General features: G+C 37.6%; 1 protein-coding gene across 1 annotated transcript in view; it reads left to right on the top strand.

Annotated features, from left to right (window-relative positions):
* Positions 1-26728, top strand: part of AOPEP (aminopeptidase O (putative)) — a 202189-nt gene that overhangs the window by 64643 nt on the left and 110818 nt on the right. The window contains exons 7-10 of the mRNA XM_081318746.1: positions 10864-10970; positions 15559-15661; positions 18649-18756; positions 23965-24008. Of these exons, the coding sequence (XP_081174872.1) occupies positions 10864-10970; positions 15559-15661; positions 18649-18756; positions 23965-24008 (362 nt within the window). The remainder of the gene's footprint in view (positions 1-10863; positions 10971-15558; positions 15662-18648; positions 18757-23964; positions 24009-26728) is intronic.

Here is a 26728-nt window from a genome sequence, read left to right as displayed (position 1 = left end):
CTTCAGAAATATTTTTAACAGGCTATTAATTTTAACATTTACATTTTAGCTCTTATTCTTCGGTTGGTCGTAGAAGAATTAAATCACCACAAAATAATTTGAGTATTTCTAATATCGAGATAAAATCATATAGTCGTGAAGCTTTTCTGAGTAATTAGTTTCACTCTCAACCTGTCAAATTGCTCTTACTGTTAGGATCCTTCAGAATCTACCTTCCTTAAACTCATTACTCTGTGTGTTGCACTCTGAAAGGATAGAGAACAAATCCCAATCTTCTTCTGTATGAAAGAATGCTATCATATCCCTTTGGGTCATCTTAATATTCTCAGATTGTTCTATTGCTCTTTATAGGATTTAGTTTCTAGTGCCCTGATCCTCATTGCTGTCCTCTGAAGTGTTTGTTCCAGGTGTTCGAATCCCCCTCAAGCATTAAACCCAATGCTCGAATTGGGGTGTGATCATTGTGGAATGAGGAAGTCCTATGATTTAGAACTGACATTTCTATTGATGCAGTCTAAATTTTGTGAGCTGTTCTTGCAAGAATGTTACATGGTTGGCTATATTTGATCTGCAATCAACAGGAAAGTACAAAGTTGCTGTCTACTGAATCAGACTGACAGTGTGAATGATGTCTGTAGTGGCCTTGCCACTCAGAGCCAACAGGAGTTATACTTCTATAGAGGGCATTAGGTTGGGAGAGATTGATCTTTACTGAATGGCAATAGATCTCTCACCAATAAAGGAGAATATTTGTAGCTCAGGGTTGAAGTGTGGGATCCTTGGTGCTCTCCGAGTTTGGTTGTTTTCTTGCAGATGTTTCATTACCAGAACTAGGTAACATCCTCAGTGCTAGATCTCTTACTTTTAAAAATCAAATTCTTTTACATCTTCACCTGGAGGTGCCAGAAATTGAATCCTAAGACACAGTCCTTTGGCTTTTCAAACACTAAGAAGAAACACACTGTTGCCAAATCCTATTATTGTAAGGGGCTTGCATTTTTTTTAATTTCATGTTTTATTACATAGGGTTTCAGGAGACATAAGGAAGGAGGGATATTATTATCAAAGAAGTCAGGCATTTTTGTCCATTTCCCTTTTTTCATGACTTTTTGTTTTGGTTCTGCATTTCAATAAACAAGTTACATTTTGGTAAGGTTAACTGAACCTCATTTATTACTACATTTTCTTTTTTTAAAAAAGTAGAATAACACAGAAAGATAATTTGGGATTTGCAACCAATTGGCTGAGGATTGCAGGAGGGGCTGTGGATTGTTCTTTCCATTCCACTTCTAGAAAGTTGTAGAGGTTGGTTACATTTTACTGCCTTTATACATCATTTCTATTAATTTACTTGTGTAGTAATTCATTTCTACATTATCACCTGTAGCAATTGAGATAAAATATCATTGTGGATTTCTCACCATTTGTAATTTCATAAACAGTGGGGTGATTTCCCACCATTCTTCTAATCTATTTTTGCAAGTAATTAGACTTCTAAACATTCAGCAAGGATTACTTCTACTTCTGCTTTGTAGAAGTAGAAGATGCTTGTGTATCCCAATTATGCTATGAGCTGTACTCCTCAGAAGGGTCACCAATGAAAGACAGTCATGATAAATGAGGAATCAGGCTAAATACTGTCAATTAGAAACGGAAATAACATCTTACTGCATCATTCTACCAAGAAAGCAAAGCAAACATTTACAACCAAGACAACATCAGAGTGATACCTGACATCTGAGCATCAGCGAACTGAAATGCACTAGAAAGAGGCACCTTATATCACAGGATTATTAGATATTTTACAGTAGATAGGAAGCTAAGAGACAAAATGAAATAGGCATTACTGTTAACAAAAGACTGTCAATGTCTTTCGGGTACTTGGGTACAAGCCCCAAACTAACACACTGCTCTCAATTTGAATCCAAGGCAAACCAATTGGTATCAGGGTGATCCGAGTCTATATTGGCAGAATCAGGCTCAGACTCTTGATTATTTCTGGATTCCTGAGGTGACGTTTGTCTGGAGTGGGCATCTCAGAGTCTTCTGACTTTGTGGAAATAATAACAGCCAAGAGGAATGCACCACTCATCCTAGTCTTGCCACTGGTTAACTACAAGTGTGATTAATGCTATATCTCAGTGCTATAGTTTGGTCTGAAACCCATCTGAAAAGGGGCCAGATAATTTATTTCCTTCATTCCTGGAACTACAAGTTAACAACTTCTCTAGAGCGCTATATCTTCACATGATATATCCAAAATATCATAAATTTGAGTCATTGATGCCTCGAGTGGAAACTTTGCATTGATTTCTTCTATGATCCTTTTGTTTGGTGCTTTGCTATCTATCCATCGTAATCTCAGGAGTCTTCTCCAGCACCAATGTTCAAAAGTATCAATATTTCTTTGATCCCTTTTCAAAGTCCAACTTTCACTTCCATAGGGTGCGACAGGGTAAACCATTCTCTGCATGATTCTGGTCTTTGTAGGTATAGATACATCCTGACACATGAATATTTTTTTTCCAAAGCTTTCATTGCTATCCAGCCAACTGCCAGTCTGCTTCCTATTTCATGATCATTCTTTTACTTTTCATAGTTGATCCCCAAAGGCAGAAGCTATCCATCATTTCAGTATCTTCATTGCCAGTTCTAAGCCTGGTTCCTGTACATCTTGGTGTTTTTTATATATATATTAAAGCTTAGCCTCATCTTTTCTTTGTACTCTTTGACTTTCATTGTTACAGCTTGTAGATTATTTGCAGTTTCAGCTACCAGAGTAATGTCTTCAGTATAGTACAGGTTATTGATGTTTGTTTCTCCAGGTTCAAAATCTTGTTCCAATCCACGACTTTCCTTCAATATGTATTCTGCATATGTTGTTGTTGTTGTTGTTAGCTGCGAAGTCGTGTCCGACCCATCGCGACCCTATGGACAACATTCCTCCAGGCCTTCCTGTCCTCTACCATCTTCTGGAGTCCATTTAAGCTCACGCCTACTGCTTCAGTGACTCCATCCAGCCACCTCATTCTCTGTCGTCCCCTTCTTCTATTGCCCTCGATCTTTCCCAGCATTAGGCTCTTCTCCAGTGAGTCCTTCTTTCTCATTAGGTGGCCAAAGTACTTGAGTTTTAGCTTCAGGATCTGGCCTTCTAAAGAGCAGTCAGGATTGATCTCCTCTAGGACTGACCGGTTTGATCGCCTTGCGGTCCAAGGGACTCGCAGGAGTCTTCTCCAGCACCACAGTTCAAAGGCCTCAATTCTTTGGCACTCAGCCTTTCTTATGGTCCAACTTTCACTGCCATACATTGCAACTGGGAAGACCATAGCCTTGACTATACGCACTTTTGTTGACAGGGTGATGTCTCTGCTTTTTAGTGTGCTGTCTAGATTTGCCATGGCTTTCCTCCCCAGGAGCAAGCGTCTTTTATTTTCCTGGGCTACAGTCCCCATCTGCAGTGATCTTGGAGCCCAGGAAAATAAAATCTGTCACTACCTCCATTTCTTCCCCATCTATTTGCCAGGAATTGAGAGGGCCAGATGCCATGATCTTGGTTTTCTTAATGTTAAGTTTCAACCCAAGTTTTGCACTCTCCTTCTTCACCTGCAACAAGAGGCTCTTTAGTTCTTCTTCACTTTCTGCCATTAGAGTGGTATCATCTGCGTATCTTAGGTTGTTGATATTTCTTCCGGCAATCTTAATTCCAGCTTTTGATTCATCTAGCCCTGCCTTTCTCATGATGTGCTCTGCATATAAGTTAAATAGGCAGGGCGACAGTATACAGCCTTGCCGGACTCCTTTCCCAATTTTGAACCAATCAGTGGTTCCGTGTCCAGTTCTCACTGTTGCTTCTTGGCCCGCATATAGGTTTCTCAAGAGACAAATAAGATGGTCTGGTACTCCCATCTCTTTAAGAACTTGCCACAGTTTGTTATGATCCACACAATCAAAGGCTTTAGCATAGTCAATGAAGCAGAAGTAGATGTTTTTCTGGAACTCCCTAGCTTTCTCCATGATCCAGCGTATGTTGGCAAATTGATCTCTAGTTCCTCTGCCTCTTCGAAGTCCTGCCTGCACTTCTGGTAGTTCTCGATCCACATACTGCTGAAGTCTAGCTTGTAGGATTTTAAGCATGACTTTACTAGCATGAGAAATGAGTGCAATGGTGCGATAGTTTGAACATTCTTTGGCACTGCCTTTCTTTGGAATTGGAATGTAAACTGATCTTTTCCAATCCTGTGGCCATTGTTGAGTTTTCCAAATTTGCTGGCAAATTGAGTGTAGCACTTTTACTGCATTGTCTTTTAAGATTTTGAATAGCTCAGCTGGAATACTGTCACTTCCACTAGCTTTGTTGTTGCTCAGCTTTTCTAAGGCCCACTTCACTTCACATTCTAGGATGTCTGGCTCGAGGTCAGTGACCACCTCATTGTGATTATCAGGGACGTTAAGCTCATTCTTGTATAGTTCTTCTGTGTAATTTTGCCACCTCTTCTTAATCTCTTCTGCCTCTGTTAGGTCCCTGCCATTTTGGTCCTTTATCATGCCCATTTTTGCATTAAACGTTCCCTTCATTTCTCCAATTTTCTTGAAAAGATCTCTGGTCCTCCCTATTCTATTGTTTTCTTCTATTTCTTTGCACTGTTCATTTAAGAAGGCATTCTTATCTCTTCTAGCTATTCTCTGGAATTCTGCATTCAATTGGGTGTATCTTTCTTTTTCTCCCTTGCCTTTCGCTTCCCTCCTTTCCTCAGCTATTTGCAAAGCTTCCTCAGACAGCCATTTTGCTTTCTTGCATTTCTTTTTCTTTGGGATGGTTTTGGTTGCTACCTGTTGTACAATGTCGCGAACCTCTGTCCATAGTTCTTCAGGCACTCTGTCTATCAGATCTAATTCCTTAAATCTATTTGTCACCTCTACTGTATATTCAACAGGGATATGATTTAATTCATACCTGAGTGGCCTAGTGCTTTTCCCTACTTTCTTCAGTTTAAGTCTAAACTTTGCAAGGAGAAGCTCATGGTCTGAGCCACAGTCAGCTCCTGGTCTTGTTTTTACTGACTGTATAGAGCTTCTCCATCTTTGGCTGCAGAGCATATAGTCAATCTGATTTCTGTGTTGACCATCTGGTGATGTCCATGTGTAGAGCCGTCTCTTGGGTTGTTGGAAAAGAGTGTTTGCTATGACCATCGTATTCTCTTGACAGAATTCTATCAGCCTGTGCCCTGCTTCATTTTGCACTCCAAGGCCAAACTTGCCTGTTATTCCAGTTATCTTTTGGCTTCCTACTTTAGCATTCCAATCCCCCATGATGATAAGAACATCATTTTTTGGTGTTAGTTCTATAAGGTGCTGTAGTGCTTCATAGAACTGGTCAATTTCATCCTCTTCAGCACTGGTGGTTGGGGCATAGACTTGGACTACTGTGATATTGAATGGTTTGCCTTGGATTCGAACTGAGATCATTCTGTCATTTTGAGGATTGTATCCCAGTATTGCTTTTCCTACTCTTTTATTGACTATGAAGGCTACTCCATTTCTTCTGAAGGATTCTTGCCCACAGTAGTATACCTGATGGTCATCTGAATTAAATTCACCCATTCCTGTCCATTTTAGTTCGCTGATACCTAAGATGTCAATGTTCAGTCTTGTCATCTCTTGTTTGACCACGTCCAGTTTTCCTTGATTCATGGATCTTACATTCCAGGTTCCTATGGAGAAAAAATCTTTACAGCATCGGACTTTCCTCTCACCACCAGACACATCCACAGCTGAGCGTCCTTTCGGCTTTGGCCCAGTCGCTTCATTCTTTCTGGCGCTACTAGTACTAGCCCTCTGCTCTTCCCCAGTAGCATATTGGACGCCTTCCGACCTGAGGGGCTCATCTTCCAGCGTCATATCGTTTTGCCTTTTGGTACTGTCCATAGGGTTTTCATGGCAAAGATACTGGAGTGGGTTGCCATTTCCTCCTCCAGTGGATCACGTTTTGTCAGAACTCTCTGCTATGACCTGTCCGTCTTGGGTGGCCCTGCACGGCATAGCTCATAGCTTCATTGAATTATGCAAGCCCCTTCGCCACGACAAGGCAGTAATCCATGAAGGGGATTCTGCATATACCTTGAATAAATAAGGGAAGAATATATGCTTCGGTTCACTCCTTTGCCAACCTTTGATCTTATCAATTAAGCAATGTCATCTTGCAGGACCTGGCAAATATGCTAAGACTGCTGGAATTCCTGCCCTCTGGAATTATCTTCATCCAGAGATTCTACCACCCATATTGTTCATGAAAGCACCGAAGATTTAGTTGTTTACCTGACCTCGGAGATAGGATGATTCTAGAGCCCCCTTTTTGCTTTTGTGTTGATCTTACCTTGATTAATTTTCTTTACTGACCTGTTATATGTTTCTGTGTGTGTGTCTCAGTGTGTGTTTTCTATGTTTTTCCTAATTGTAAGCTGTGGTTTGCGAGTTGGATAGCCAAACAATCACTAAACTTGGAATCATTTCTTTTTGCCACATTCTATTCATGCTATGCCTTCCTGATTAGTGTATAGGTTTTACCTTAAGTATTAGAAGAAGTAAAACAGAATTGATCAGTGGAAACACAAATAATTCAGCTAAAGCTTAAACATTTTGGACACATAATACATATACAAGAATCATTGGGGGAGGGGGGGGAAATCCTGGTGTTTGGAAAACATCAGAGGCAATTGAAAACAAGGCTCAGCTTGCAAGAACTCATCTGACAGCTAATCCTAGGAGCAACTAGATTAGGAAAGTTAGGACAAAGAGCTAAATTAAATTTTCTTTCATGTCCTGCTTGTAAGCTTCCCAAATATGTTTAGATGAAACAAAATTGATGGAAACAAGTGACATCCTCAGTGCCAATGGCTGAATAAAAGGCAAAAGCATGCAGAATTCCTAACTATTAAGCCTAACTATTAAGCCTTTCCTTTGCTCCTATAGGGCATTACATACTGAGATTGAAAGAAAAATGGGTTGCCCAAATTCCCAAACATCAGGAGTTTTTTTCCCCAAGGATTCTTTTTTTTTATGTATTATGTGTCCAAAATCTACCATCACCTTTCCTGACTTCAGTATTGTTTAATTGATTTGGCTTCAAACATTCAAAACCTAATCTCTGCTATAACATGAATTTATCTAGAACCTGTAAATTTACTACTTTCACAAATTTCAGATTAGTGAATTTCACTTGAGTGACTTTTATCACAAGTCATTCAGATTAACCCCATCAAATTAACTTTCAAAGCTGTCTCCTACCCTGCTAAATTAACTTATCTTTTGGTTATTATATTCACTTTCCAATTTTCTTCAACCATCTCCAATTTGATTTTGAAGACTTGAATTTTTCTACTCATTTATGGAGCTTTTCTTCAGCACAGTTTCTCCCTTCTTGGTTTATTTATTTACTATTTATTATTTTTTTATGCTGCCCATCTCCCCTGTAAAGTGACTCTGGATGGCCTATAAAATAAAAAAATCAAAGTTCTGCAAAGAAAACACAAAAGATACAATCTGGGTCGGTCACTGGGACCAGAGTGTGTGTCTTCTGACTCATGCTGGAGCTGATCTTCAGGGAACTTCACTCTAGCAGAGTGTAATATTGTTCCCTGTGTGGTATTTATATAGTGGTTAGCTTCCTCCCTGTCTGATCTGCATAGTCACAGGGACAATCCATTGAGGGGATTCAGTAGATTACATAGGAAGTATCTCCCACCTCCAAGTGATCTTTACAATGCATAATTTGTCCTCGCATGGTAGCTTCTGGGCAGTGTGCAATGCCCACTTGCAGATCTCAGAAGCTGTGTTCTACAGCTTCCGAAATATGTTGCATGTGCCATGTGATTGGTCTTGTACCTGGTTTCTTCCTTTCTCTCCCCATCTTGTGACAAATGATTGTGGTTCTGCTTGAATTGTTCAAATACGTACCTGCTCTCCAGCTATCCCAAAGATGCTTTTTCATGAGGCGACTGGACTTTCTTGTTGTTGTTTTTTCTTTGAAGACGTTTCGCTTCTCATCCAAGAAGCTTCTTCAGCTCTAACTGGATGGTGGGGAATGGAACTTCTTCCATTCCCCACCATCCAGTCAGATCTGAAGAAGCTTCTTGGATGAGAAACATAACATCTTCAAAGAAAAAAAACCCCAAGAAAGTCCAATTGCCTCGTGAAAAAGCATCTTTGGGATAACTATGACCTGGATGACTGAGAATCTTCATATACATACTGGTCTCTAGCTGTTTGACTTACTGGCTACTACAGTGGGTTCTCAACTTTGCAGCTACTAAGATTGTTGGATGAGGAGGCACAAAAGCAGCCAGGGAAGTGATTGAAGCCTGGGAAACAGGCCCCTCATCAATCAACAGGAGTGCTTATTTACCACCAACATATCAAGTACTTAGAAAGCGAGGGCTGGGCAGCACAAGCAAATGACAGCCTACAACTTAAAAGCCAACCATCAGTACACCTCAACCATCATCTAAAACGCCTCATATGATAGGCACCATATAAATACCACTCACAGAACAGCACAGTCCCGGAGACCGACCCAGATTGGATCCTGGAACATTATCTTGGGACAAGTATATCTGCCTTCATTTGTAAGATATGAAAGACTGTTGCTATTCATTCGTTAGTCACTCTAAAAACTAGCTTGGCAGCATTATTCTACAGCAATTGTATGATAAAACAAGCATCTGTGTGCAACATGTAACATACATTGGTGCACACAGGAGCACATCTTTATACAATAGGGCTTGAAATATTTAATTTGTTCCATTATTTTATTTTATTTATTTTATTTTAATCCCATTTATATCCCGCCCTTCTCCGAAGACTCAGGGCGGCTTACAATTTAAAGCACAAATCAATGTGCTTAGCAATAGCCTTCATTCTATGTATATGCCTGCTTATTAGGGCTTTCGCCCCCCCCCCCCAGCGGCATTATTACAAAGTCAGCTTATTGCCCCCAACAATCTGGGTCCTCATTTTACCTACCTTGGAAGGATGGAAGGCTGAGTCAACCTTGAGCCTGGTGGGATGCGAACCTGCACTAATTGCAGGCAGCTGGTGTTACGTAAGGAGGCATTAGCCCACTGCTCCACCAAGGCCCATTAGTAAATGTTCAAAATATTTAATGATGTTTCCAGTTGACCGTATACCAGATTTGTAAAGAATTATTATTTAACATGGAGCAGCATATTACAGAATTATTTTTTTGTTGGAAATGTGGCTTGGCTGAGATAAAAAAAAGCCAATATATTGTACTACAGGTATTCCTCAACTTACAACCATTAATTCAGTGACTGTTCAAAGTTGCAACAGCACTGGAAAAAGTGACTTATGATCATTTTTCATACTTAACCACCATTGCAACATCCCCATGGTCATGTGATCAAAATTCAGACATTTGGCAATTGACTCATACATATGATAGTTGTAGGGTCCTGGGGGTGGGGTGACACGTGATCATCTTTCGTGACCATTTGATAAGCAAAGTCAGTGGGGGAAGACAGATTCACTTAATAACTGTGTTACTAACTTAACTGCAGTGATTCACTTAACAATTGTGTCAAGAAATGTTGTAAAATGGGGCAACACTCACTTAACAAATGACTCGCTTAGGAACAGAAATTTTGGGCTCAATTGCGATGATAAGTCGAAGTGTACCTGTACACCCACGTGGAAGAATTACCACATATCTTTCTTCTTTGGGGGAGCCTGTCATTAATTGACCAATAATATGCAATTAGTTTATTAAAATTTCTTTTGATCAGATAGTAGTCCTGCTAAAAACTCTACTTATATTCTGTACACGTGCTGAGTTCCATATTCTTTTGAAGTCTGTCTTAATTTTTTTAAAATCATTCAGTATCACTTTGCTAAGCCATTCACAACAGGGTGTAAATCTGAGAGTCAGGTGGCCTTCATGCTTTCAGAACTGAAAAAGTAGCCATTATTTCTTTGGTCTAGTATACCATGAATAATTTGATTCCTGTAACACCTAGTAATGATTAATAACTCTCTTGAGATTGACTCTGCAAATTGAATCTGCAAACTGTCATGACTAGAACATCTGCCTCAATTGCTGAATTTTTGGTGTGCTTCCCTATTCATTCTTTTTTTTTCTTTTGGGGGGCTATTTTGCCTGCAAAATCAGAGAACACTAAACTTATTGGGTGGGTGTGCCTTTGAGGTGCCTTCAGTTTTCTTGACAAGATTTCAGAAGTGGTTTGCCCTTACTTTCTTCCCAGGGCTGAGAGAGAGTGACTGGCCCTAGGTCACCCCGCTGGTTTCATGTCTAAGGGAGGACTAGAATTCCTGGTTTGCCGCTTTTAGCCTGGTGCCTCAACCACTGCATCATATTGATTTACACACATACAAATATACAGACAGACACACCATCATTAATACATTCTGTGAGTTTGAAGTTGCTTTGTTTGCTTTTTATGCAGACGTTCTACGCTGTCTTTGCAGCAACAGCTTGCATTTAAAAAGATAAATCTTCTAGACAGTCTGAAGACATAAGGGATCCCTGGAGCAATATTACTTATGCATAGTTAAACTGTTATTAAAACTAAATATCTCCCAAATTAATACTTGGAACAGTTATTTTCATTTCTGCAAAGCCTCTGTGATTCCTCTGTCGTACCATGTTTAAATGTATGGTGCATGTGTGCATATGTGCTTGTGTAAATAAATATGCACATACAGATGCAAATTTATACATAAATTATATTAATAGTATAACATAACTTCTGTTATGCTTTCTATTCAGAAATTATTGAAAAAAAAAATCAGGAAAAAACTAACAGCGAACAGTGTGTTTGTTGTCCCAAGCAGCTATCAGTCACTGAAGCAAAAGAGCAACAGGAGCTGAAAACTTTGCTGCGCTGGCACCGTCTGATGGATGAAGTGCAGAATTCTGAACTGGATCTGCAGGTTTTAAGGTATAGTTCAGGCTGCTTACTTTGGCTCTGTCTTTCCTCTTTTTTTAAAATCCCATTTATATCCCGCCCTTTTCTGAAGACTCAGGGCGGCTTACAGTCTAAGAAGCACAAATCAATGTGCTTAGCAATAGCCTTCATTCTATGTATATGCCTGCTTATTAGGGCTTTCGCCCCCCCCCCAAGCGGCATTATTACAAAGTCAGCTTATTGCCCCCAACAATCTGGGTCCTCATTTTACCTACCTCGGAAGGATGGAAGGCTGAGTCAACCTTGAGCCTGGTGGGACTCGAACCTGCACTAATTGCAGGCAGCTGGTGTTACTTAAGGAGGCATTAGCCCACTGCTCCACCAAGGCTCTTTCCAGGTTGTTTTTCCACTGAAAATTAAGCATATTCAAATGATCAGATTAAGTCATTGCACTTTTTTCCCCCCAAAGAGGATATTGGAAAATATGAGTGAGCCAAAGTGATGTAAGGATAGTGAAGACAAATTAAAGAAAACAACTCTGGAATGCAGTCTTGTGCAACTCAGTGGGATTTATTTCTGGCTATATACGTTTTGGCTGTAAATTGCTACTGGAATCATAAAAAGAAGCTTAGCTGTCGTAAATGTTGATTCCAGAAAAAAAAATAAAAGATTTCCTTTCTCACATAATTTATTTATTGGAACCACAAATTCTGTTGGACAGAGCTTTCTGTTTTCTGCATCATATCTATTTATTATTACCATCACACAGAATACCAATGACAATATTAAAATGTGGAAGACTTATTTAAAGAACACTTTTTTGCATATAAATAGCCTGATATATATATTCTTTCAGTCTAAAGTTTCTTTCTTAAATGTAAAAATTCACTGATTGGTTCTAAAATATACTGACTCTATTATTTACTGTTGAATGGAGACCTGGAGCTGGATTTGGCACTACAGTTTACCTGTGCTTACGTTCCAAGTCTTTAAGGTATAAACCCCTTTCTATGAAATTGTATAGAGAAATGGTTAATTCATGGTTGGCTTTGCTTATGTTTCATTATTCCATGAAATGTCTCCAGCCTTCCAATAGCATACATAGTTATGCATGGAATTCAGATTGGAGTATGCTGCTATTCATGTATTTATGTGTAATGCTTCACAGAAAGTTGCGGCTCAAATCTCTAGTCTAGACAATTGTGTATAGGAAGTCTCTGTGTAGAGCAGGACTTTATTCTGAAACAGTATACCCACTGAAATTCATTCCATGTTGGTTTTTGAACTACCCCAGTTTGAAAATTAAACTTTTCATACAGGTCTGTATGCAGGGAATTCATTATAAACTTCTTCCCATGTTGAAACCTGTGGTAGGTCTCTTCTGAACTTCAGATTCAAAGGTGAAAATCTGTTTTTTCTAGCATTGGGCTGAAGGTAAAGAGGGCAGAATGACCATTGTGGCTGTTTTACACATGACTATTGCAGCGCCCCCCATGGTCTTGTGATTAAAATTCGGGCCCTTGATAACTGACATGTATTTATGGCAGTTGCATGTCCCAGGGTCATTTGATCACTTTTTTTGTGATCAGCTGGCTCCCAAACAAGCAAAGTCAAAGAGGAAAACCAGATTTGCTGAACGGCAGCATGAGTTATTAACACCAGGGATTCATTTAATAACTGTGACAAAAAAAGGTTGTAAAATGGGGCACAACTCACTTAAAAACTGCTTTGAATAGCAATGGAAATTCTGGGCTCAATATTTGTCATAAGTCAAGCGCCAAGAAGAGCAGTATGAGTGTCCCTCACCTTTGAAGCTTCATTTTGCCCTCAGATCTAAAGTACTACACAACCCTGTTGAAACTACGTCCAAAGATGAGGTGCCAGGGAGCTTCTCAAAACCCATTTTATATAGTTGAAATGTTAAAAGAGCTGAATATTAATACTGAGATTCCATTAGCTGATATAACCTCCCAACCTAGAGCCAAGAACTGATACGAGGCTTTTAAGAAGATTTAAAGGATTAATCTCACCCCCTCCTACTTTTCAAAAATATTTCTCAGTTAAATTGGGGCTCAAAGAGAGTGGCTAGATCAAAAAAATGTCATAGTTAGGGAGTTCAAAGCTTTCTACTTTTAACATTTCTCTGCTATGATAGTTGTCCTGAGAGTCTTCCACTGTGCCCAGCTCCTGTTTGACCTCCATGTTAGCTGTTCAAATATTATGGGTATACAGGTGACAGTTCCTGAAGGCGTAAATCTAAGTCCAGCAAGAATTAGTGAAGCTGGTTTTATAATTATAATAGAAATGCATTACATTTTTAGGCCAAACCTACCACCTAGCTAGCTACATCCTATGAGGAGGAGAGTCTAAGAGCACATGCTCTTTGTGAATGTGAAGGCTGAAGGAAGTCACTGGGGAATTGGCTGGCTGGGGAATTCTGGGAGTTGAAGTCACATCTATTAAAGTTGTTGAAGTTGAGAAGACAAACAGCAGCCAGAGTGATCGTGAATAAGGGGCATGGATAAATCCTTAACCACCTATCTACACGGTACATCACAGTATGATCAATAGATCATAAAGAGCTGCTGGATTCACACCTCCATCATGCCTAACTTCTCTTCCCATTTAAATAATCACATTCAATTCTCGTATTTCCAACAGTGCCATGGATAGAAGAGACTGCCTTATCATTAGACTCCATGCAGCTACTGATTGACAGGGTGACTGGTAATGGTTGTCTATACAGTATATTTGGGTGTGTGTATGGATTGTTGTGATAGAGATCTAACTCTGGAATATAGACAGCCAGATGCTTCAGTTCAGATTTCTGAACGGGGTTGAACCTTGTAGCTTTTATGTACCCTTTCAATTCAATTACATTTTAATTTGTGATTAAAGAATTTTTAAAACCACCGGGTCGAATCCTGAGTGCCGCGTGACAGAGTGAGCACCTGTTACTCGTCCCAGCTTCTGCCAACCTAGCAGTTCAAAAGCACGTAAAAATGCAAGTAGAAAAATAGGGACCACTACGGTGGGAAGGTAACAGTGTTCCATGCGCCTTTGGCGTCTAGTCATGCCGGCCACATGACCACGGAGATGTCCTCGGACAAGCGCTGGCTCTTCGGCTTTGAAACGGAGATGAGCACCGGCCCCTAGAGTTGGAAAACGACTAGCACGCATGTGTGGGGGAACCTTTGCTTTTGCCTTTGTGTGTGTGTGTGTGTGTGTGTGTGTGTGTGTACACACACACACACACACACATGAGATTCTCTTACAGAATGTAACCTGCCATATATGGCAGCTTTTTAAATAAGTTCAATTTTAATGGCATTTTTCAACTATTAAAACCTGTGATTTATTGCCATATAAATGTAAAAGAACGTAAAACCAACATTCAGCTGCTATTTATGCTGGAAACTGTACAGAAAGAAGAAATAAAGTAGGTAAAGGAATTGGAGTAATTCCCAGTATCAAAAGATAAGCTAAAATTATTTAGTGTAATTTATTGGCTAATAAATATAACACAAAATTAAATGGACTGCTGCTGTTTTCTTGTTTGCAAAAAACCAGGTGGTGTATTTGTCAGAAGGTGATCACATGAACCTGGGACACTACAACTGTCATAAATACATGCCAGTTGCCAAAGCGTCTGAATTTTGATCACCTGACTATGGGGGTGCCTAACAGTCATTTGAAAAATGGTCATAAGTTATTTTCTCAGTGCCGTTGTAACTTTGAACGGTCATGAAACAAAAGGTTATAAGTTGAGGATTACCTGTATAGAAACCAGCTTTCATGAGAAATTATATAAATGCTTCACTATAGCAAGTTGTCATTTGAACTGAAGCAGAACAAGGTGTGTGTATTTAAATCTATGCTGTAAACAGAATAATTTAATGATATGGCTAGTATAAAAATTCTGCAAATGAATGCATTTCTGGCAGAGCTACAGGGAGTGACTATTAATTGATGAAGAATCAAATCATTCAGAACTGGTAGAGGATATTGCAGACCTCCTGAATGAGAATTTGGAGACCAAAACATAGTGTGTCATTGTTTTCTAAAGGAAGAAATTATAAAATAGAAGAAAAATAAGGGAAAACCTGGCACATTTTAAACATGGTAGACATAGATGAAATAAGATGTTTACTTGATAGGTATGGCCTTGTGAGCTGCTAAAGTGAAGTTTGGATAAAACCAAACAAAATATGTAGCTGGATTTCCCCCCCCCTTCATCTAGAATGTTTCCATCACTTCTCATTTCCCTTTGCTATGATGTGATGATCCTGTCTGTGTAACGTATCTTAGCAGAATGCCACACGATATGATATAATGTCTGGGAGAAGTGTTAAGTAGCTTCACACCAGCTTAACGTGGGCTGTCGGTTCAGTGTCAGCTTTTTATTTAGCCATGCACACAATATTACAGTAGAAAATTGTATCATTGCACTACTTTTCCACAAAGAGAGTTTCATTGAACAGAGGTTTCAGAACCGGGTCCATGAGTCAAATATGCTGTTCCTATTTTTAATCAAATGTTTTGTTAATGAAATTTTTATGAAATAATAAATATATTTCTGTCACTTCATCTAAAATCATGTTACTATTTTGTATCCTTTTAGGCCAAACAAAGAGAAAACGGGCAAAGTGATTGAATCTGGATCCTCTGTAGTCAAACATGGCCTCAATGCTGAAAAAATCTTCATGCAGGTTCACTACTTAAAGGTCAGAATGCTTAATGCTGTTATTGGAAACCAGATGTTTTATGCATAGAAATTTAACATGCTGATATTACATTTTCAAAGCGCCAGAATATCTTCTGTGAACCTGTTCAAATTTTGTGATTTGTTATAGTGCATTCAGAAATGCAGGTGTATGTATCTGCACCATATACAGTACCTTCAGATTTTTTCTAAAGCTTAGAGAGTGTGATGGAGTCATGCAAAAACCATTCCATTCAATACATAATGCAATCCTGCAAATTCCTGTACGGTGACCCTTGGAAATAACCAAGAAGATTGGCTACTGAGAAAACAGAGTTCTAGGTAACATTTCTGTGGTCTCTATGAATCACAGAAAGAGCCGAGTAGCATGTGTTACTTGGACATGGGCTTACATTTTCAGGATTGCTTTCATACGTGAAGCATTATGTTGGGAGTGAACATCTAAAGTCAGAGGTCTTCAAACCTGGCCCTTTTATGACTTGTGGACTTCAACTCCCAGAATTCCTCAGTCAGGCACGCTGGCTGAAGAATTTTGGGAGTTGAAGTCCACAAGTCATAAAAGGGCCAAGTTTGAAGACCCCTGATCTACGTGGTACTGTTTTATGAATGTGGCATATTGAGTCTGGGCTACAGTCATCCTTACTTCTTTCAATGAACTGTGTCAGAGCAGATCCTAGAAGTTAATGCAGCCTTTGACTAGGCTTAGATCAAGGGAGCTCAACCAGCTCATAGAAGAAATTTCTAGCAGCAATGATCTAGCAGTGGACATATTGAAAAGAAATAGAAAATATATGACTTGATTGTGGTACTTAGAAAAAGGTACCGTTTGATGACAGTATTTTATGGAAAGTAAGATACGTGTCAGCTAATCAAAGAGCAGCCAATTTACTAAATGTTCTGGTAGAAGTAATAACAAGTAAGAACAGTTTTCCAAGAGTGCAGATTAATAAGGCAAATAGCCAGCAATCTAAACAGATCCATAATCAACACTGGGAGAACCAGGGATTAAGTCCCAGATCAAGTTAGAAGTGTATGTTAAAAAATCCTGAAAAAGGATCTCTCTTTTGAATGGGAGAAAATTGACCACCCCTTGACCATTCAACAGATGTTGAAATGGCCATTCAAAGCAATTAAAAGTAGAAAGGAGAAGGTTCAGACAGGGTAGGAAAGCAAAACCAAACCTCATAGTATGGGAGGGGATGTGTGGAATAAGATATATAAAAGAATGTAACGTTCTATTTGGTATTTTGTCTTTCCCATGTTAAATGAAACATTAAAAGTCTTTTCAAACAAGAACACATTTGATCAGTGATCTTTTACAAAAATTTTAATGTCTGAACATATATCTTACTTCATGAGTACAGTACTTGTTTAGTTAATGAAAGTGAACAGATCCAAAACCCATTGGATAGAAAATGCAATTCTTTTAAGAAAAGCAAACAGGAACTGAGTTCAAATTTCTATCTGCTCTGAAAAATCCTTTTGGAATTGAATCTGAAGCATTATACCATTATTTCTGTGTATGAGTGATAGAACTGGGGCTCAAGATCTCTGCAAGCTCTAGAAAGGATCTGCCTAAGATACAGCCTGCCAAGCCATCTAATACTGCCCAACAAAGGTTTTTTTTTTAAAGTAGTAAATTAAGTCACTGCCTCCACCGGCTCCAGTGCTTCTGCCACTCCACTAGCCACAGAACATCTGAACAACAGCATTGTAGGTATTTATTTTTTGTGTCCCACCATGGTTTTTAATTTATCAATGTGGCCTTTTTCTCTTGACAAATTCTGCAGTCCCTACTTCTAGAACAGACATGTCAAACACAAGGCCCGGGGGCCAGATCCAGCCCACGAAGTGGTTTCATGTGGCCCGCGAAGTCATCCTGGAAACACTGAGGGAGCGGCCCCCACTGCCTTGGCCCTGGCCCAGAGACCCTCCTTTTGCCAGAGACCCTCAGATCTGTCCCACTCCTGCCCAGGCCCCCATAGGCACCCTTGATGAGAACAATGTAGAGCTGGCCACGCCCACCCAGTAGGCCATACGCACTCTAGCCATGCCCACCCAGTAGGCCACGCCCACCCTGGCCATACCCACCCGGCCCCCTGAGGGCAACCACAATGCTGATGCGGCCCTCAATGAAATTGAGTTTGACACCCCTGTTCTAGAAGTACTATTGTGGATACAGATACCCATTTATGTCCATTGTGAGGATCACAATCAAGGATTTTAATAAGTATTAGGGAAAGGACCTCTGCATGAAATCTCTTCTCTTTAATACATTCCCAGGGAAAATAGGTCTAATACTTTTTTTGTTAGTAGTCCTTAGAAGATTGTAATCCGTATTTTGATAATATTGTTGCACTATGTAGTAATGATCAGTTTTATCATCTCATGATTATTATAGGTAGTCCTCGATTTATACTCATTCATTTATCAATCATTCAAAGTTATAACGGCACTGGAAAAAGTGACTTACAACTGGCCCTCACACAGCCTCACCCATGGTCATGTCATCAAAATTTGCGCACTAGGGAATAGATACGTATTTGTGACGATTGCAGCATCCCGGGGTCATGTGACTGCAATTTCTGACCTTTCTGACTGGCTTCCAACAAGCAAAGTCGACAGGGAAGCCAATTTTCACTTAAAGACCACCATGCTTAGCAGTGGAAACTGGTCCCAATTGTGATCATAAGCCGAGGACTACCTGCATAATGATCTAACTGCTTTTGATAACAATAATTTTATAATATTTCATTGCTTTTTTTTGTTTACCAGTTAGCAACAAACAGCCTAAAATCCAAAACAATAAAAAAATAAAGAAATCAGAAAAGATAGGGTGTAAGTTTCCATTGCCAAAATTTATTGGCCAGATGAAGTCCAAGTAAATGCCATGTAAGATAATTACGATGTGCTGATATTTTGTTAGTCATTTTGCTATCTTCAGAGCAGATCTGAAACTGAGAACTGCCCTGCCTTGGTTTCTTCTAGGGTTATTTCTTGCTTCGGACATTCACAGAAAAAATTGGAGAAGCTGCATATTTTGCTTTTTTAAGAAAATATGTGCAAGCATTTCATGGACAACTGATACTCTCTCAGGTATTTGTGCACGTCGTTTTCTTGGTGAAGGCATATCAGAAAATTAAATAGTATGTATATGATCTTCAGAGATAGCAATGTGCAAAGAGAGCAGGGTGAACAGCATGAGACTTAAGGTTATGAAAATGTTAAAACAATATGCCAAAATTTGGAAAGGTCTTATTATAACACCTAACTAATCTCTCATGGCATTCATGGAAATGGACTGAGATAGAAATTTTGGAATTTCAGTTTCTCTCTCCCATATTCTTCCTCTTAGATAATATTATGAAACTGAAGTGGAATGAATATGGGGATGCTCAAACGTAATTTAGCATGGAATATTGCAAAGATTAAAACATTTTTTAAAGACGCAATCATTGAAATTAGGATTTAACAGTCAACCAGAAATATAAGGCAAGAGTATCTTTGAAAAGATATTTTCCTTAATTTGATGTTTAGAAATATGACATAATGGAATGGCTTTGATGTATATTTGAACCTTTCTTATATAATCAATATTATAGGCTAGTCAAACTAATAACAATTTTATAGTATTGCATACATCTAGAAAAGGAGCTACCAAATGAAAGGCTTTTAGAATGCAGACCAAGCCAAACCCAAAAATGAGAAAAAAATGCTGGCATTCAGACAAATCGGCCATAATAGACACATAGATATGCAGGTAGTGCTCAGTTACTGACGCGCAACTGGGACCAACAATTCTAGTGCTAAGCACTGCAATCATTAAGTGAATCATGTCACCGTTCTGAATTTGCAATGTCACTTTCACTTTGTTGTTAAATAGATCACTAGGATCATTAAATGAGATATCATATGACTGCAAGTTGCAATTTCACTTCCGCGTTCTTCATTCTGTTTGTTGGAAGCCAGTGAAACTCATAAATGGTGATTACCTGACCATAAGATGCTCCAACGGCTGTAAATGTAGGGACTGGTTGCGGAGGCTGTTTTATTTTACACTATCATGATTTTGAACAGTTGCTAAACAAGGCAGTCAGTAAGTGAGGACTACCGTATTTTCCGGCATATAAGATGACTTTTTAACCCATGAAAATCTTCTCAAAAGTCGGGGGTCGTCTTATATGCCCAGTCGTCTTATACGCCCAGTCGTCTTATACGCCGGAAAATACAGTATGTGTAAACCATATTTACGCACCATTTAAAAAAGACAATAAAAAAACTTAGGAAGGAAACAAAAATATCCTTCCAGCATCCTACATTTAGATAAGCAGGATCAGACAATCAGATAGAAAACAGTGCCCTAATCAAGAAACCACCAAGGAAGAATCTACACCCCCACCAAAGCTGGTAGGGCAAGCAACTACATACAGGTAGTCCTTGACTTACGACCACAATTGAGCCCCACATTTCTGTTGCTAAGCAAAGCAGTTATTAAGTGAGATTTGCCCCATTTTACGACCTTTCTTGCCACAGTTGTTAAATGAACCACTGCAGTTGTTAATAACATGTTGTTAAGTGAATCTGGCTTCCCCATTGACTTTGTAAGTGCGAAAAACAGTCATAAGCCCCTTTTTCTCGGTACCATTGTATCTTGAAACAGTCACTAAATGAATGGTTGTAAGTCAAAGACTACCTCTATAAACAGGAAGCAAACCCCACACTCATTAGCAGTGATGATGTTATCTAGTTAGGTCATGAAATGCAAGCAAACAACCAAATGCAAGCAAACAACCAAGCGCAGAGAGCACCAAAACTTCCACTGTATGGAGTTACTCTGTCCTTCCACTTGTTACTGGATTTTTTCTAGTAGGCCAGGGGTGTCAAACTGGGTCGGATGCAACATCAGGAAACCGCGTCCACTCCATTGCCGACAATGGAGAAAAAGCTCCGATACGTCGCGCGACGTCACGAGTTTGACATGTCTGTAGTAGGCAAATGAGATTTCTCCCAAAAGAAAAAAAAATGGGACACCTACAAATCAAGGTACACATTATCACTTGAAACTTACAATGATTGCACAATAAAAGTCTTCTCTGGAATTACCCAACCATGTTTCTGAACATGGCTTGCTCAACATTATAGTGATGATAATGCTTAGTTTATTTTATGCCTCAACCATAAATATATTTTCTTAACAGTAAATTTCAGAGAGTTAAATGTGCTTACATCTTGCCAAGTAAGATTCAGTTGCAACTGAGAATAGCGTAGTACCACAATTTAACTATACACCAGCTAACACCACGCATTACTTCTGTTATGTGAACAGTATTGAAGATTTCAATTTGTTTCACTTAGCTCTGCTAGCCTGATATTAAATCAATTTGGTTAGCAAATTACATAAATATTGCAAAACACTGGAGGATCTCAGCTCATAAGGCTATTAGTCATTGTAGTAAGATCACGTTACAATGGAGATGTTAATCCGCTGGTCATTTTCTTTTTGCCTAGCAGCCTGCTGTGAAATCTGGTTTATAAATTCCCCAGCTGTTCTCTGTCCATATGAAATATTTCGTTCTTGCTCTTATCCTAGAGGCAAATGTTTACAAATCAGATTTTAAAGCTAATGTCAAATAATCTGCTTTTTAGTTGTTTGGATGTGGTGAGAACATTTTCTTACTCCAGGTCAACATTCTCCTTAATAGGAGATGGGACTTGTGACATACATTTTTGAAGTCCCAGCTCCCCCGCGTTCATGTCATAACAAAGAATGGAACAAAATCTCATAAGAGAGAGCAAAGCAATCTTTCCCTACCTTTCATCCTAACACTCATCTAATTATACTCCAGTTAAGCTTTGATTCATGGTGTTTTCAGACAATATGTTTACACAGATTTAGATTTTTGTCCGCATGCAATTGATCCGTCTCTGTGTTAGAGAGACTGCAGGGGTTTTTTTTCGTTCATCCCGTGATATGTTCACTTCTGTTGCAAGATGAGATCAGGGGCAGGTAACCATTTTATGGCCCCAAGCAGCACTTTTAATAATACTATTTTTGGCAGCTAGGCACTGCAAAGGGTGGGGCAGTTACATCATACAAACGGAACAAGTTTCTTTTTGTTTTATTTTTTTAGTTAAAGTGCACTATGCCTGTACAAATAAGTTGGCAGGAATCCGTGTCAGGATTGTCAGTGACTTGCGACTAGATATGTGGCAAACGACATGAATTCATTCCTTCTTTGCACTAACAGAGCAGAAAGAATTATCTGAATTCTTCTGCTAGTCAGAGAGTTTATATCTAAATTGGAATATGATTTTTAAGCAAATATGAGATATTGAATAAATAAAAGTATTGCAGTGTTTTAGTGTTTAGAAAAATTGGGCTGAATTCCTACCATTTAAGAGCATGAACACCACGGTATAATAACTAAAGAATAAATAATTCTCACATTCTGAATACTAGTCTTGTTTCTAGCAGCGTTTGTAGTATTTTTCTTAGATTTCAGCCACAGGTGCAAGGAAATGACTTCACATGTGAAGCATTAATCAGTTTGCTTTTCTCCCTTCATTTTGACTGCAAGCTCAGTTATATTTTTAATAGCTTTTGTTTATTTTAGTTGAGTAGTAAGTAAGTTTGGAACTTTAGGAAGGGATTTTTTTTAAAAAAAGAGTTCATTCTAGTTTCTACTAGAGAATCCACTGAATAATATTTTTGATGAAATTTGTGTTTTAGATGGAGTGCTGGTAACCATAAATAAATAAAAATGAATTTAAAGTGCTGATTCTACTTGTGTAATTAGGGCTGACTAATTTAGTTTGGTGATGAAAAATGGATATCTTTGGTGAGTTTAATATGTTCAGTATAACTTCTGGTCAAATAAAGAAATAAATATAACATGGAGCTGCTAGATGTATATATTAGCTAATTCATACGTAATGTCACTGGTATGTGTTTAAAATAATTAAAAATTGCACCAGGAAAAAATTACTCTATGATATAATTGCATTTGTATTTCATTTTAAATTATGTGGTTAGTTTGGAAAGCCTTTAATTTTATTCCAGGTTTTGGTTCCTCCAACAGTCAATCAAAAAGACTGTATATACTAGTATATCTTGGGCATAAAAATGTGAATTGAGAATTCATGTAACAATCTTATGTAATTGTGTAGATTGATTTCACAGACATAAAATGTTTACATTATTTATATCTTTAAGAACAGTATCTGATTGATTTACTTCAAAATGGATTAACAAATTTAAAACTAATTATAATACAGGTGAATAATAATCCCATTTGGAAAATTTGTCTTGTTCTCTAAAATATTGTGACATTTTTACATAGCCAAAGAATCAGTTGAGCTGCACATATAAAGAACTGCGCAGACAGAAGAATGCTTTTCTTAGTAATAGAAATAATCAGGGAATCTCTGCCCCAGTCTATGGAATCCTCAACTGCATCTCTGTATTTTGTATTATGAAAGCGAAAATGATGCCATTTGTAACCAGTATACACAACTTAACTATCTCAATGGCCAGCTTATTTTCTCTTGTTAAAATGTTAAGTCTTGAACTCCTGAAATATAGCTTATATAACACAATGGAATCTTGCATTGTCTTGTGTTGTCCTGTGGAATGTAGTTATGCAAGGTTCTTTTTCACTTCTGTAGGATACTCTATTCCTTTCACCCTTTTTTTTTAATTTCTTCCCCTTTTCAATAACCATTCAGCATTCCCTTGATCTGAGCATGTGTACACCTCATAATGGGATATTAGTGTTTTTGTCTTATAATATGCATGCATAATATTTTCGTTTGTGTTTCTGCAATTGTGGGTTTATCCTGGGCCTGTGGTTATTGTCCACTTGTCTTTGGATGATATTGAAATTACCAGGTAAGTACTACGCAAGTTTACACCTAAAGATCACAAACAGGAGATTAAATGTCACATATAAAAATATAACTGTAACTTTAATGTATCTATATAAATAGAGAAACATATGGAATTATAGCTAGCTATACATATAGTTATATTTACTTTTAATCTTCTAACTTTTTTGCCATTCAGTGTACTATTTGGCGTTTATGCTAAATTGATTATGAGTGTATGGAAATATAATGTACTGCCCTTGTCTTTGAGGAGGATAGTTGTTAAAACTTGACATATCTTATATCTACTTTCATTATTTGTGGCTTAGAATTTCATAAGCACATCTGCATTTTATGAATAATCAATATCAAATGAATAGTTATAAAAACGTTGCTATGGGTGCTTTTTAACAATAACAGTATTTTGTTATTTTTATACAGGAATTTCTTCATTTATTGTTAGAAGAGTTCCCCCAGTTAAAAGGGTATGTGAAAATGAGTCTAAAAATCATGATTCAGACATTTTATTTAATGTGTAAATTTTCCAGAAATGTATTAAAGTTTTATCTCTGCAGAGAATATCTTAAGATAATCTTATATGCCTAAAACACTCCGCCGGGATCTGAAAACCTATTTGAACAGGCCGGCCTGGTTTAAGGGTTTGGGGTATTTTTAATTATTTATTGTTAGGGCTTAATTACCCTAATTACCGCCCTGAGTCCTTCGGGAGAAGGGCAGTAATTAAATGAGTTAATTAAAATTAAATTAAAATTAATTAATTTAATTTTATTTTAACTTTTGTATGTAAAGCTTTTACTGCCCTGTACACCGCCCTGAGTTCTTCGGGAGAAGGGTGGTATAGAAATTCAATTATAAATAATAAATAAATAAATTAGTACCAAACTTATGAATGATATTGAATTAAAGTGTTTCGTACCTATCTGTTAAATTATAGGGTGCTATATTTTTTATTATAAGAGAAGAAAAATACAGGGAAAGGAAAACCATAGAAAGAAGCTTAGGGTCCCGTCATGGGATCAGAGTTTAGGTTTTTGAATTCAAAATCAGTTCTAAATTCAACTGAAATAAATTATCTCACTGACACACATGAGTAAATTGTGTCTGTGATCAGCCCTATCTTTTCACTTCCAAAAACTTAAAAAGGGAGAAGAGTGTCCCAAGTTCCAGTAAGAAAAAAAAAGTGAAAGCGCCATGCATTTAAAAAAAATCCTTTGTCAAGTGCGCTCTGTTTACCTGGTAAAACATTTTGGTTGAAGGACATTAGTATTCTTTACAAAATAATTTCTTGGAACAGATTGGGCTTCCAAATATTTTTTTTTCTTAACTAGCACTTTTTAGCCTTGCTTTGTTTCCAGTGTCTGCTCTCTGTTTTTTCCACCTTAGTTGCAAAACCTTGCCATTTACTTTGTATTAAAAAAGCATTTTTATGGCTAGGTTTATCTACAGTAAGTTATGCAAACACATGGTGCTGAATTATGGTATCAATTTTATTTCCGCTAATGATGTGCTTGAAAAGTATTGTGGAAGTTTTTAATGGATTTGTCTTTCTTGCTAAAAAAAAGTGTTTTTCTTGCTGAAATTAATTTGTTTCAGTCAGTTGTACTTAGGATCTCTGTATAAACTTAACTCTCCCTTTTCTAAATTTTATCAATTAAGATTTTACAAAACTGGAAAGTTAATGGCTCCTTAAGAATATGCCAAGAATATTATAATTTCCAGTAAAAATTGTGGAAATTATATTTCTTGTCCCTACAGAAAGAAAAACAAGATTTCACTTCTATTTATTTTATAGCCAGACATATAGTATGCTGCCAGTATTATGAATAATGAGAAGGTAAAGTGCAGTGCCAAAAATAATAGATCATATTTATATAAAGTATGCCATCTATACTCATATGTCTGGCAATTATGTTTTTTCCCCACTAATTACAATATAAGTTTTAATTCTTAACATAAAGTTAAGAAAAGAGTAGAGCTTTGTACATGTAAAATGAAATGTACTAATTTGGATTTAATTATATACAATACTTCTTTGACCTGAAAGAAGTTTAGACTTTGGATTATTTCTCCCCATCATAAAAATACTTGTTTTATCACATAAAAATTTTCTGTTTAAATCAAATGATACTTTAGAAGCACTTTAGGTTATGATGGAGGGGTATCTTGATTAAATTAAACACAAAATGCTCCTTATGTAAACATAAACAACATTTTTGTGATTCAACCAACATATGTATCCACTTGCTCTAATATTATACCTTTCAAACGTGTTTTTCTTCATGTAAGCCATTTCCAGTTTCTTATTTTAAGCAGTCATTTGTGACCATTTTAAAACACTTCATAGTACAGATATAAACTTTTGCTAAACTTTTTTTCCCCAAAATGCGTAGTTTAACATTGTGTTTCCCAGCAGTAGCTTTCTGTTTTGTAGTGTAACATCTAGTCCACAATAATACTTTTATGTCATGAGAAACTTTAATGTGGAAATACATTAAACAATTTTATGTCTTCATTTGACATGAAGTATTAAAGGGATATCTAGAGATTGCAAATGTTATATAACAAATATTTTTATATTATTGTCTTCCATTGCTAAGCAATGATCAAATTGGGTTCAACATCACACTTTGCTTTTCTAAATAAAGAAATTAAAGGAAGAAACAAATAAAATTTCTTTTGTCTCTAACACTATTGATTCTTGGAATTGATAAAGGTATTGGCTTATATTTGTTATGTAGATAAATATAAACCTTCAGGAAATAATAATGTAGGGTTAAAATCACATGAAAATCATCCAGTCTAAAGCTGAAGCAATGGAGATCTGAGAAGATGCCATCGGGTTAATTTTTAAATGGCCATTTGTTTGATCTTTCTGACAGTTAATATGCCTGACCCTTAAGTAAGTAGTCAAATGCTGAACAGCTGGACACAAGGAAGCTGTAAAAGTTACAATCTGGGGAACAGAGAACGTCAGCCCCTTTTTAAATTTCTGAGAAATTTGGAAACTGTGGACCCTTCATTCAGTCTAAATGAAATGTAGCTTTAAGGAAGTTGTACTATACCAGAAAGCACCATTTCATCTGAATGGAAAATTCCAAGACTGTGGCCTCAGAAGGCAGACTAATTTTCCAATTTAATCAGGGCAGACTTGGAAAAGTGAATGTAACTGAAGATCACCCAAATG

Source organism: Vipera berus, assembly GCF_964194415.1.
Source record: "Vipera berus genome assembly, chromosome: 2".
NCBI classification, from domain to species: Eukaryota; Metazoa; Chordata; class Lepidosauria; order Squamata; family Viperidae; genus Vipera; species Vipera berus.
The sequence above is the reverse complement of the archived record's forward strand: the minus strand, read 5'-3'. Positions and strand labels throughout refer to the sequence as shown.